Below are 13357 nucleotides of genomic sequence, written 5' to 3'. Positions count from 1 at the left end.
TAACTGACATTTTGAACAGTCTTCTTTTCTTAGAGTGATTTTTTTCTTTAAAGAATTGTTTACTGACTAAGGCAATACAGTAATCAGTTTAAAAGCTAAGCAATGCAGTAACTTTGAAGAGTAAATGTCTATCTACCTTTTTCATTGTTAATGATATCTGAGTTTGTTCTCATGGTACAGTCACATCACTATAAATGCTTCCTCAGTATCTGCAGCAGACTGAAGAGACATCCTCCATCAGTTTAACTTTTACTTTCTGCATTAAATTCTGAGCTGTACCGCAAAAGAACTTTGTCATTGTGGACAATTATATCTTAGTTATATCTTAATTATATCTTAGTTAAATAGGCAAGACACTAGTGGAAAATTGTGACTTCTTTCAAAAGTGAAATCCACCAGTTATTTATATGTGCATTTCTCTCAACAGAATATTGAATATCCTACTCAGCAGTAGTAAACTCAAGAGAACCAGCAGTAGAAAAGATAAAGAACACAGATCTGGATACCTTTCATCAGCAAATCTACAAGGTATTAGTATTGAATCATATTAGGGAAATGCCCAGATTCTAATAATATCAACCAATACTACCCTTATCCTCTGAAATAAGAGCAAGGCTTTTCATACTAGGAATTTGTTTGACAGCAATTTCTCAACAGTCAGAGTTCAAGAGCAAAGTTCCCAAAATTCCTGAATATACTTTTACAGCCTGGGCACGTAATTTGAATTTTGTCCAAAGAAAATGATAATGACATTGTCAAGGAGATCTCAAGAAAGAGGGGTCATTGTCCTCTGAAGCATTTTGTTGTTGATGCTACTGAAAATCATTCTGCATGATCCAGAAGATTCTCTTGGGAATGGATTCTAACTTTGTAACAGTTGCAGAGAATTCTGATGTGATGATGGCTGAAGAGAGGCCATGCAGAAAATCTGTGAGACAGAAGCCAACATACAGGCCACCAAGCAGTGTCCTGTGCTCCATGCAGCTAAACAAATCCTATTTCGGGAGAAAAAAATCTTATTTTTCAGGAAAAAAGAAATTAACCCTCACTCCTAACTTTTGAAGGGGATGGCAATGAACAAGAATATTTATCAGCAAAATAAAGAAAACAAGAAAACTATTATCTACACCTTGCAAAGCTCAAATTGATGCTATTTTTATGAGGTGTTTATTTTATATAGAATATGGAATGATTTCCCACTTAACAGGGGCTATGCTTCAGATTAGAATTTGTAATATCTAATAACAAAACCCCTCAAATAGTAAAATATCTTTTTAAAATAAAGTAGACACTTAACAAACTGCACACACCTCACTGTCCCCAAATCCACCTCTATACAGACCTTCACAGCAATCTTGCCACATCCTGAGGTCCAGTTTAGGAATATCTTCACAGCTGCTATATCCATGTGGGAATTCAGCCACCTTAAAGACATCATGTTGTACCCTGGTTATGTTGTCACCATTGTCACACAAAACTCTGGCAAGAGATGTCTGCTTGATCTGAGTGAGCTGAGCAGGAGTGAACACACCCGGGTTTTCATACCATAACCTGTAATCTCACAGAAAAAACAAGTCTGCTAGTGAAAAGAAACAAGTGGCAGTTTTTCAAAGATATTTCAATGATATTCCAATATTTTCAAAGATATGCCAATGATATTTCAATTCATTTCATTTCAGAATGAAATTAAATATCTCATAGATCCTGTTCTTAACATTCTATCAAGGGACTGATACAACTGCAAAAATTTTAGTTCCTGGTGCCACTTCAGCACCAGCTGGAGTCATGCTGACACTCTGAAAGGGATGAAATCTTTAAAAAATTGTTTGATTTCTCTTCTAGTCTCATTTTGATGTCTTGAGTATCTCTGGACATTTAAAATGGCACCAGACTACCATGTTAAGGGTCCTTTTAAGTAAGATACTTAAATGACCATAATTTATTCCTTTAGGCAACTTTCTTATGGTCATGAAAACATTTTGATGCAATTGCTGAGACTATAAGAATGGTTAATCTATTTCTAGGTTACTATCAAGATAAGTGAGATGATTTAATTTACTAACAATTTTTTTTCTGTTTAACTATTTTCATGACTATGTTGATTCAGGGACTTTCTCATACGTGCTTAGTTAATTCATTATATTCAAGAAGGAAACACTATGGTTTCAAATAGTTCATTTTTTTATACATAAAGGGCTAAAAGCCTGTTATCAATAGCAAATATAAATAATACATTACTATAAAAAGCAAGTTTTACATGGAAAAGAAAATTGCTTAAGTTACTGTCCAGAATTTGAAAACATTTTGCACCATTCTAACACATAGGTGCAAAAAGAACCAGTTACTCACTGGGACATTTTTTTCTGTCTCCCAAAGCTGTATCAATATTGATACTTTCCCCCCCACCTATTTTAAACCAAAACTAACCAAAGGAAAAAAAAAAAAGGTGGCTTTTTAAACTTTATGAAAAATCAAAAACAATAGTAAACCTAGAAGAATGGTCAAAAATTTCATTTTACCTATTTAATGAAAATTTTTCATAAAGTATTGGACAGTAGCCAATTAATTTCCAAGTACTACAATCAGATTCTCAAATTTCCATCTTCACATGAAGTTAGGCTCCCTTCAAATATCACTCCTTTTTCATGCACAGACACATCTGCTTTGCATGGTGTTATCAGCTTTCATCCTCTGCCCACTGAAATGACTTTTCAAAGAAGTAAAAGCTGCTTTCATTATGTGTAATAATATTTTACTATTTGCTGACATGGTCCTTCCAAATATTTGTATTCCTTGGACAGCAGAATCCCCTTTCCTAAATATTCAGTGGTTTTCTATAGTTTCCTAATGTTGTATCAGAAAACAAAACAAAACAGGAAAAGGTGCTTTTATTGAAAAAATGCAAACATTTATAAACATAAAGCAGTATAGATATTCTGTTGTGTCACAAATAGGTACTTGTCATTAGTAACCTGGAGCTCATACTGTATATATTCCTTCCCCTTTTACTCTCTCTGCTTCCAGGCATGAGAGTTCTATGATTCACAGCTTTATTTTTTAACATATTTTATATAACAAAAAAAAACCAGCATTTTCTATGCTTTAAAACAGCATAGAAAAAGGTTTGGGTTATTGACTACAAAAATAAAAAGCCTTTATAATATTCTAAGTAGTAGTTTAATAACTTGATTCAATAAAATAACATTAAATAAAAAGAATCAAATCTAATTTCCTAATTCTTCCTGTTTTCCTTTCATTAGGATTCAATTAATCAGTCTAAGTCTATTTACTCTTATGCCATGAAAAGAATAGGATTCTAGGTCATAAATTATGTTAAAATGAGGGAAACGTTGATTTTCAGATGCTGAACAAATGTGCTGAAATAATGCATAAGAGATCAGGCTGCTGTGACAAGAGAAATTACTATTCTCTCATTTCAGGTATTCTAAAAACTGAAAAGGAGAAATTACTGGCAATGTGCATATATTTAAAGTATTTTTACTTTAAATAATTATAATTTAAAGTAATTGTAAAACAATTATCAATTTGGGCTCTTTGTATTAACCTGTCTGTTTTTAATACTTATTTGGTACATAGATTGCTTGTATTATAGCATGAATAGAGGTTATATATACAGAGTGATTCTGTTCCAACCTATGCTTAAGTAACAGCCACAATTTCTTTGCCAATAAAATAACTCAATAACAATAAGAGAAGCATCATGCACTTTTTCTAAAGGTAAGTGGCTTGAATATCTGGCAGAAGGAACCTCAACATGTGTTGACTGTTATGGTTTTGTGCTGGGGTCGGCTGTCAGTTGTCTCTGCCCCAGCACGGGAAAAGGTGGTTCTGGGCAGGCCGCGCTCTTGAAGAAGGAGTCTGGACTCTTGCTTTTCGGTCTTGAGTTGCGTTTATTGTTCCTTATCTACAAAGTTTTTCTGTCTGTCCAGCCGAGGTCTGATCAGCAAGACAGCCAAGGGCACTCTCTCCTGCCCACGGGGCGGTTGTCTCTTTTATAGTGAAAGCTACGTACAATATATTTACCTTCAATTTCCAATACTTTTCACCCTTGTTGGCAAGTGCACTTTCTCTATGAACCAATCCACACATGCCAACATCATCCTGAACATGGATGCCAAGGAGAAGAAAGAAGGACAGGGCACGCCCAAATTCCTCCATCTTAGAACCCTTGACCCCCATGTACAGAATTCTAAACCCCCCTGTACAACATACAAAACCCCCCCGTACAGTGCTCCAAAATTTTTTCCTTCACCCTGTGATTCCTACTTAAACTTTTGTGGCCTGTAATTCTTTATATAAGGTTGGCAATTTACTCTATGAATTAAGGTCGAATTTCCAGGTGTCTTTGGCTTCCTGCCAGGGTCTCTGAGCCCCTGCCAGGGCTTTGAGACACCCAGGGCATCCAGAGATGTCCTGGGTCCCGACAGTTTTGGGGTCAGTATGACATTCACTACAAAGAGTAATAGAATTAATAAAGAATCATGGCTTCTAGCAATGTTTTAAACATATATTCTTCATGTTTTCAGTTGTATTTTAAAATCATAAAAGAAGATAAAATGGAGTTTGTTTTGGAAAAATGACATTGAAACTCTTATTAAGCATCCTTAAATTAAAATTCATTTTGGTTTCCGTGGTATTTTAACGTACCTGTCTCCATCCCGAATACGCCTGAACTGTGTGCTTAACAGACACATCAAGGTCGGCCCCAGTCGACTCCCTGGAACCAAGTCTTCCACCATTAGAGCAGGAAATAGGTCTATATTCAGTGGGGAGCCATACAACCTATAAATTGAAAATTACAAATCCTGAATAACAAATATTTCATATTTACAAAATAATCAGTACATAATGAAGCTAAGAGATACAAACAACTCACAGGAAGAAATGTAGTGATAGCGCTACATCTTTTGTGAACAAGCTGTGAGTGTATACACAGGAAATCCTGCAATGCAGGTTGTAAACACCATGTGGGTCTGACTTTCGAGTCTGCAATTTTTTTTTCTCCTAGCAGTTTTCTTCTGATTTCTTAGAATTGTTTCTTTTTTTGTAGCTTCTCTTTCCTGTGCCTCTGTACACCCTTTTTATATTGCTATAGGTGAGACTAATTCTCTATTGTTTTTAATTTTAAGCAAATAAGCTAGGCGTAGCAAGTAGATGTAGACTTAATTTCAAACACTGACTCTCTAAAGAAGAACTGATTACTGGTAGTGAAGGATGTCCACATGACAGTACAGTGGACAATACTGACATTTGTTTCACTGTACAGAATTAATAGAATTGAACATCTAAATACTTGCGTGAAGTTGGCATTTAATATGACCTTACACAGAAATAGCATTCATATTTAACAGCATTTACAAAACTAGGCATTTCAAATTGATAATTTCATGAACACATGCAGTATATATTACTGCATATATACTGTATATACTCTTTCTGTTCATAGAGATGCAGAAGTAGAGAAATTATCTGAATGTGGAAATTGTTAACATCTATTTTCTGGTGCTGATGGAAGTTTCTTAAAAATCCCATTAAGTCTTAGCAAGTATCTTTTTCTAGATAAGACATTCAGATACCATTTTTTGCATGCACATTTAGATAATTGACTTTTTCTTCACCTCAGGCTCACCTGCTAAGTTTCTCCCTGATTTCAGGATTCTTAATTTCATTTTTCAGATCTTCAAAAGTCTGAGCTGAAGAAAGATTACAGTAAACTCTAAAATCATGGTAGGGAGGAATTCCATGATCTCTGCCTCTCTGAATATTCATAGCTGCCAGATCTAAAGCCACAGTACGTGCCATGGAGAAGAGTCTTTCTGTTAATTCTGTATTGAGTAATTGTGAGGGGACACGCATCTTACCAGCAACACCAAAAAATCCCCTTAGAAGTGGATCAATGCCTCCTTCATTTACAATCCGAAATGGAGAGAAGAATGCCTTGTGAAGAGGTAGATGGCCTTGTGGAATAGGTTCAAAGTTTTCATCCAGTCGATACAGAAAAGGATTAATGAGTGTGTGACCAAACCTAAAAGCGGCAGTTGCAAACTCATTAGTTATGCCAGAATTAACACTGGGATCATAACCCTTATATTCGCCAAGCATCTTCATGCCTACCTCTCCAAAGATCTTAGGGAGCCAGTGGCTAAATGTTATGTGTTGCATTTCTGCACCAACAATTTTGCGTGTTTCATGATATATTGTGTCACCATCCCAGTGAGGATTGAGCTTCAGTAGCTCTGTGGCAATTCTGTTGTGCTCTCTAAACCAAAGTGTGTGGATGCTGGTAAGACCCAACTGTTCATTAGAGCGCTGATCACCAGCTAAAAAGCAGGGTATTGGGCTCTCATTTTCATCTCTCATACATTCTGTTGGTGGGCCAGTGGCAAATGGAAGAAGGGGCTTGCCAGATCTCTGTACAATGCCCTGCCTCAGAAGACCCCTTTGACTTGCCAAGTCTCTGATTTCTAGTGCTTCATGGTCCGAACTGCCGTACACATTGGAGGCATCAATGTATGAGGTCAGCTGGTTGATCTGCTCTCGTGGGTACACAGAATTCATCAGGAGAGATGTCATGCCACTTCCACAAACTGGGCTTGAGCGTACAAAAAACATGCAGCGTGCACCATTTCTAACTCTGGGATCGTTTGGTGGTATCATGATTGAAAAGCATGGAGGATCATTTGTACAAACAGAACTGCAATGCTGACCATCTGAAAACCTGGCCTCGCTTAGTGCAGCCACGGTGAGGTCAAGGTCATGGTCAAGAAACTGGCCCCACTGCATGAGCATGTGAGTGTACTGGTCGTCAGGAGTTACGGTTTCCGTGCCGATCAGAGTAGTTGAAACCAAGCGAGGCATTGGGAGCGCGTAGCCATTAGAGAGTCTCCTGGGTTCAATTCCCCGAGGCAAATTAAATCCATTTTCATAGACTGACTTCAACAGACGTTCAAAAGCTGTCAGAGAAGCACCCCACATGGGATGCTGAAGGTTGTTGCATGTTCCATCGTGTGTCCTGTACTTCTGGTGGAAGCACATATCGGAGCAGTTGTTGACTCGTCGATGGGCTGTACAGCCTGAGAGATTGGCTATCAGATTCAAGTACTGTGGGGATACAAGGTCATTATAGTGATAACCTGAAAGAGAAAACAAAGAAAGAAAACTATCAGAGAATTCATAGACTCATGGTCCCCCCACAGATCACGAATGTATTTGAAATGCTATTTTATTTTTTATTTTATTTTACATTTCCCATCAGATTAAACATTCCTATTTTTAGATAAGGACAGCAATAATCATATATGAATATTTGAGCATCAGGTCATTTTAACAACTTCACCATCACCAGGTCAGGAGGAAACTTTCTAAAATGCCAATTCAAGTGCAACTTTTATAAAATAAGCTTCCACAAAAGGAGCTCATTTGGTCACTTAGAAAAACAGAGATATTTTCAGAAAGAAAAGTCTCATATTGAGACAATAGAACATTTTTTTCATTTACTAAAAATATTTTAAAATGTCAGTAACACTTAAATGGATTTCAAGACTTTAGCTTTTGAGGCTTGCTCATTCACTGAACAATACTATTTTGTTTTGCTTTATTATAGCATAAGTTGCAAATTTTAAGAAAAAAAATCAATGACAAAATAAAATACCACCAGTAATAGAGCCAAACGTGGAATGATCTCTAGGACAAACACTGTGGAGTAACTCACATTCACATTACCCTAGATGAGTTTCTATATGAAAGTAGTGTTTGTGTAGCATTTGGCACAGATTCCCTCTGCAATCCACACCATTCACCTCTGGGACTAAAACATACTTATAATTTTCCTGTATTTTTTTTCTCAGTTCATAGAAAAATAATACATAAAAAATATATACTGTTATTCATTAGAGTTATGTTTTTGGAACCTCAAACTAAGGTTATGTACTGCATGATCTCTGTTGTGGCATGATGGCGTGTGGAAGGACTGAAGACCATAAGGCCGCCTTGGTTGACTGCAAATAGAAGAGTCAGCTTGTGCCTTGTCCTTGCTGCCTATTGGGAATCATTGTAAAAGCGATTTTTACTTAATAACATTTGGATTTAATTTCAGGGGGAAAAATTCTGGCTACATCTACATTATCAACTTGTGCAGATCAACAGAAATGTCTCAGTAAAGTGAAATTTTTGCTGCTGAGTAAGACCTGAGTAAGACCTAAGACCTCCTGTATCCAGGAGTAGGTTTCCTTCAGAAAATCTGTACTTTATACTCCTGGACTGAATGTGTGCCTGAACCCAATTTTTCATTTAAGTTGAAAAGAATTCACCTTGTTCAAGACCCTTTCACAAATCATACTAAAGCACAGTAAGTGGGGACATCTTCAAAAAGGAGCCACTGGTCCAAAGCAAAAGGCACATCATAAGTGACTAATGGATATAGAGCATGGATGAACAAGGTTCCAGGATCCAGGAAGAAGTCCAGGAGGTGGAGTATTTGGAGTGTAGATGTATGTTTAGCTAACTAGAAACCATCATATACCACCAAGGATCTTGATCTGGAAAGATTCCAGTCAGGAATAAAACCAAACAAGCAGTATAAAGGCAAAAGGAAAAATGGAAATGAGTGAGTGTAGAGGGGTACTGTGCTCCCACAGGCTTCAGGGGTTCCCAGCACGATGGCAAACGCTCAAAAATATGAACTGAATGCAGTTTTGCAAGGGGTCGGTATTGGGTAATTGCACGCAGTTGGGAAATGTAACTTTTAGTCCTGAGCTCAGTCCCAGTGTGCCTGCAAAGACAATGGTCTTCATCTAAATTCAACACATAAACATGTGCTAGGCACAACAGGCTCTCTGCCAACTTCCACAATGCAGGGTAATTGCAAACAAACTACCTAAAGCCCAGCCTTGTCTTTGCCTTGAAAGGGACTGGGTTGCTCAAAGTTGCCCAGCCGGGACAGGACCTGTGCTCAGCCAGGGAAGCTGTTTTCTCAGCCTCAGGCTATCAGTACTCCACATGGCTTGCAAGTCAAAGCAAAAATATCAGAGATTTAGTGCTTGCTAATATGCTCATGTAGACATACAGAAACTATTTTACAGAATATTCCATACTAGGGAAAAGAAAAACAAACCACAGAGCAAAACTTGTAAGTGCCACTGGGTAATGCAGCAAAATACACACTTTGAGGATATAATTGATAGCATATTAAAATATCCTGGCTACCAAGCCAGTTTAATTCTAGAACTATGCCCAGAAAACTTATCTTCTTTATAATAACACTCCTGTTTAAATGATCATTGTTGATCATGGCATCCTTTGCTTATGATAATTATTCATTCAAATAAACATTTGTGGTTATCCTGATTGCCACCCCCACTTCTGAAATCAAGTTGAGAGCAAAACTCGACTGTGAACATTTTGGGTAGAATGACTTTCAGTACTAGTTTAAAATAAAAGGCTCAGGTTCTCTCTTTAGAAGTTCAAGTAGGATCTAATGTCTTATGATGGATTAGATTTTGGCTTTCTGATGCTAGTTCCTAATCCTTAATTACCTCTCACATAGTAGGCACTAACTTTGCCTCTGCTCTCTAAATGGCTGGGTGCTGGGCATTTCCAGTGCTTAGAAGCTGGCTAGCTTAATTCACATATTACCTTTTTTTTTCAAAGCAAGGAAGATGTTTCATAGAGTCTAGAAATATTGATTATAAGGGACCTTTTGTCCAGACCAAGCTTCTGGTAGAAGTAGAGCTGTTTCCAGCACTAGACACCTGTATACCTGGTCCAGCAGGCTTGAAAATCTCCAAGTCTGAGACTCCTCCACCCTTCTGGATTGGTTGTTTCAGTGCTGCACTGGTCTTCTGGTGAGAAACTGTTTCCTAACATCTAACCTGAACCGCCATTAATTGCCATCCCCTTGTTATACAGTCTGGCACTGTGAAGGAGAATTTGGCTCCATAGTCTTTCCGTGGGACTTTCAAAGGTTTTGCAAAAACAAGAAAAAAAAAATCTCTGACTGGGAAACTGTCACATTTCCCAACTGTTCTCAATGCTAAAGTGCTAAATAACACCTTTCATTTGGCTCTGCATTTCAAACTAAAAAATGAAATAAGGACAAAAATTGCTATTAAAAATTGGATTATTGGGCAATTTAAATAAAAACAGATTTATTTTATTATTCAAGTTTCCCTAAAAGCCAGGTTTCTTTGGATTCTGTAGGTCTGAAAAGCAAGATCTGGTTACAAAGAGACTTTCCAGTATCACAGAAAGTTGCCTATTTTGCTTTTATTAACTAGTACCCATAGGCTTTAATACTAGTTTTTGGTAAACCTTAGGTGTTTCACTATTATGAATCCTAGTCAACCAGTTCTCACACATCACATTTTATATATTGCTAGTACTACATATTTATAGCATATATATGTTCAATATTCTTGCATATGCATCTAATCAGAGAACCAAGCCAAACAGGGAGGCTCTTATAATACATCAGCCTTCAAAAATTTTTGAGTAAGTTTTTGTGGTAAACAATTCATCAAGAATTATCTACTCAGCTCTAATAATGAGCTTTCAACAAGCTGCTTTCACTAGCAAATGTGACAGTACACCACAAAGCTTGTTGTCTTTGGTCTTATAAATACTTGATAGTTCATGGTCAGTGTTAAAAGTTTTCAGAAGTTACAATAAATCCTCAATTATAAACATCAAAAAGAATATAATGAGTAAAAGTATTTCCTCTAGATTGTCAGTGTAGTTTTTGGCTATGTCTCAAGTCTCAAAAGCTCTCCTAAAACTCTATCATTATTTCCAAATGCTTCAATCCTATGTTTTAAGCCTATCCACACATATATCTACACACATTAGCTGTATGTACTCCAGCTGGACTTCATGAGTTTGACTGGAATCCAATACCTAAAAGGCTGAAATTAAACCTCACACTTTTTTTTGCTAGTTATAAAAAGCAACAAGAACTGTATTTCTCATTACATCATGTCAGTGTTAAACAAAGCAATTAGCTTAATTTGACACTTATTTACAAAGTAGCAAATAATTCTTTGAATACTGTTGTGGTAGATGCAGAAATCTTAGTTTGTAAGTTATACAAATCCTTCTTGTTATGTCATATTTTCTCCTTGCCAAGGCACACTGATATTAAATGGTTTTCCTTAAAGAAACAGGAACAAAACACGGCACATTTTTACCACACAACAGAAAAGTCTGTTCTGCTATGAGACAATGATCCTAATAAATAAACACAGAGAATTAACAAACAGGATACATTATGCACTTCCATTATACGAAGTTTGACCAACAGAAGGATCAGAATCTGAACTCTTTCCTAATATGTCAGTGTGAGAAAAAACACTCCACTTGGAGAGCTCCGACTTATATAGTGAACAATGTGCAAACCAAGGATAGAATTTGGTAGAGCTTTACAAAGTCAAATACTTCACTGATTTCAATGTAACAGCTGGGACCAAACCTCAGAAAATTAATATCTCCTGAAGTATAATGACTTAAAAAGGCAAATACACATCAAAACAGAAAAAAAAGGAAAGAATACTGACTTGTTCCATTCAGGTCAACCATTAGACCATCTTGTACATGATCTTGAATAAGCTGTAAGGTCCTTTCAAATATTTCCCCAGCTCTTGCTTGCTCAACAGTATATGGGTCCCTTGGGTATCGAAATAAGGCTAGCAAATCATTTGGAGAACGAGGACGACTGATAGATAATTTGGAAAAAAAGAGTAAGTGTACACAAGATTTACAAAACAACAACACTACATAAATCATATAAATGTTCAGTAACATGATTAGTACATACCTTGGTTACTCATCTCAAAATGGAAGGCAAACCAAGAAGAAAAAAATTCAATAAAATAATAAAATTTTAAATATTTCATAGTAATTAAATATTTAGTAGCATTTTAACATACATTGTCTCAGCAGAAGAACTGCTGCAGTGAACAGAGATCTCAGCAGTAGTGTATGAACAATAGGAATCCTTACATGTTAAACTGTTAGTACTCTCAGAAACAATCAGACATTAACAATGTCTTTTAAGTAACAAAATGGTTTCTTGTTTAATAAATGTCCCATTATTTCTAGTATATACAAAATTAATTCTGACTTCTCAATTTAAAAAATAAAAAAAAAATAAGGAGATACCTGTCAAACAGATGTGTACGTGTTGAATTTATTGCTCTGTCAACAGTTGCAATTGCTTCCACAATTGACGTTTGTACAAAAGGATCTCCATTTCGGCTGACATTAGGAACTAGAGAAAAAGGAATTCACATGTTATTGCAAAAATGGCCACACACAAAAAAGATACTTCCATAAAACAGAGTCTAGACACGACATCATTTCAGTTCTACAAAGTAAACTCTTGTTCTTTAAATGTTAGTTCACCCAAATATAAAATTCTTAACCATTTTGGAATTCTATCAAGACATATTAAAGTAGAAAAAAATTAATTTAAAACAGAAGTTAACCTAAGCTTAAAAGTCATCTTGCTTATAACTCAAAACCAAGATAAAGATAAATGCATACAGTGTTTAGCTGTCCTTTAATTAGACCTACAACTTCAAATGAAGATGACCAAATCAAAAATTAATTATCAAGGGTTTTTTTCTGGTGTATTATCAGGTTTCAGGTGTTGGTATCAAGAGCCTGATCTATAACCACTGAAATCAATGCAGATTTCCCCTTTAATTTCAGCTAGTTCTGAATTAGTATTGAATTCAATGTAAGAACTTAAAGTGCTTACAGAACTTAATGTGCTGCAAGTGGTACATGATGAACATAATTTACATAATTGAATGAACATAAATTAACATTGTTCTTCTCCTGGTCTCAGTATAATAAGCAATACAGATTAATTTGAAAGGGCAGTAAATATTTTTTAATTTAGATCACTATTTTGTTTCCTACTTTACAATTTTCTTTTTAATACTAGATTAAAACTCACATGCTGAAATGCTATTTAACAACTGTACACAATACTGGAAGCTCAACAATGCATATTCCTTTTTATACAGTGCTTTGTTGCAGCTGGATGTCTGTACAAACTATGTAGGACTAATAACCTTCCTTTCAGTCTAAACTAAGAACTACCAGATCCAGGGGCAACAGCTAACAATTTCCAGAGTGTGTTTAGATTGGAGAAGTCACACAGGAAGAAGGGTAAAGTAGGGAAAAAGTCCAAAGCAAATATACTGGTATAAAATCAGCAGATGTACAAAATCATCTGACATAAAAACTGTTGTTTATAAGCTTTTCATTACTTTTTTTTTTCCCCTAGGCCACTTTTCATCATTCCTTCCTAAGTGGCAGATTAAATTGTCTCTACATG

The 13357-nt window shown here is 36.0% G+C and overlaps 1 protein-coding gene across 1 annotated transcript in view; it reads right to left on the bottom strand.

Moving 5' to 3' along the window:
• PXDN (peroxidasin) overlaps positions 1–13357 on the bottom strand; it is an 84391-nt gene that overhangs the window by 13519 nt on the left and 57515 nt on the right. The window contains exons 15-19 of the mRNA XM_064412047.1: positions 12172–12280; positions 11568–11725; positions 5651–7154; positions 4669–4803; positions 1343–1551 (exon numbers count right to left, since the gene is read on the bottom strand). Coding sequence (XP_064268117.1) covers positions 1343–1551; positions 4669–4803; positions 5651–7154; positions 11568–11725; positions 12172–12280 — 2115 coding nt within the window. The remainder of the gene's footprint in view (positions 1–1342; positions 1552–4668; positions 4804–5650; positions 7155–11567; positions 11726–12171; positions 12281–13357) is intronic.

The sequence above is a fragment of the Passer domesticus genome, chromosome 3 (genome assembly GCF_036417665.1).
Source record: "Passer domesticus isolate bPasDom1 chromosome 3, bPasDom1.hap1, whole genome shotgun sequence".
NCBI lineage: Eukaryota > Metazoa > Chordata > Aves > Passeriformes > Passeridae > Passer > Passer domesticus.
The sequence above is the reverse complement of the archived record's forward strand: the minus strand, read 5'-3'. Positions and strand labels throughout refer to the sequence as shown.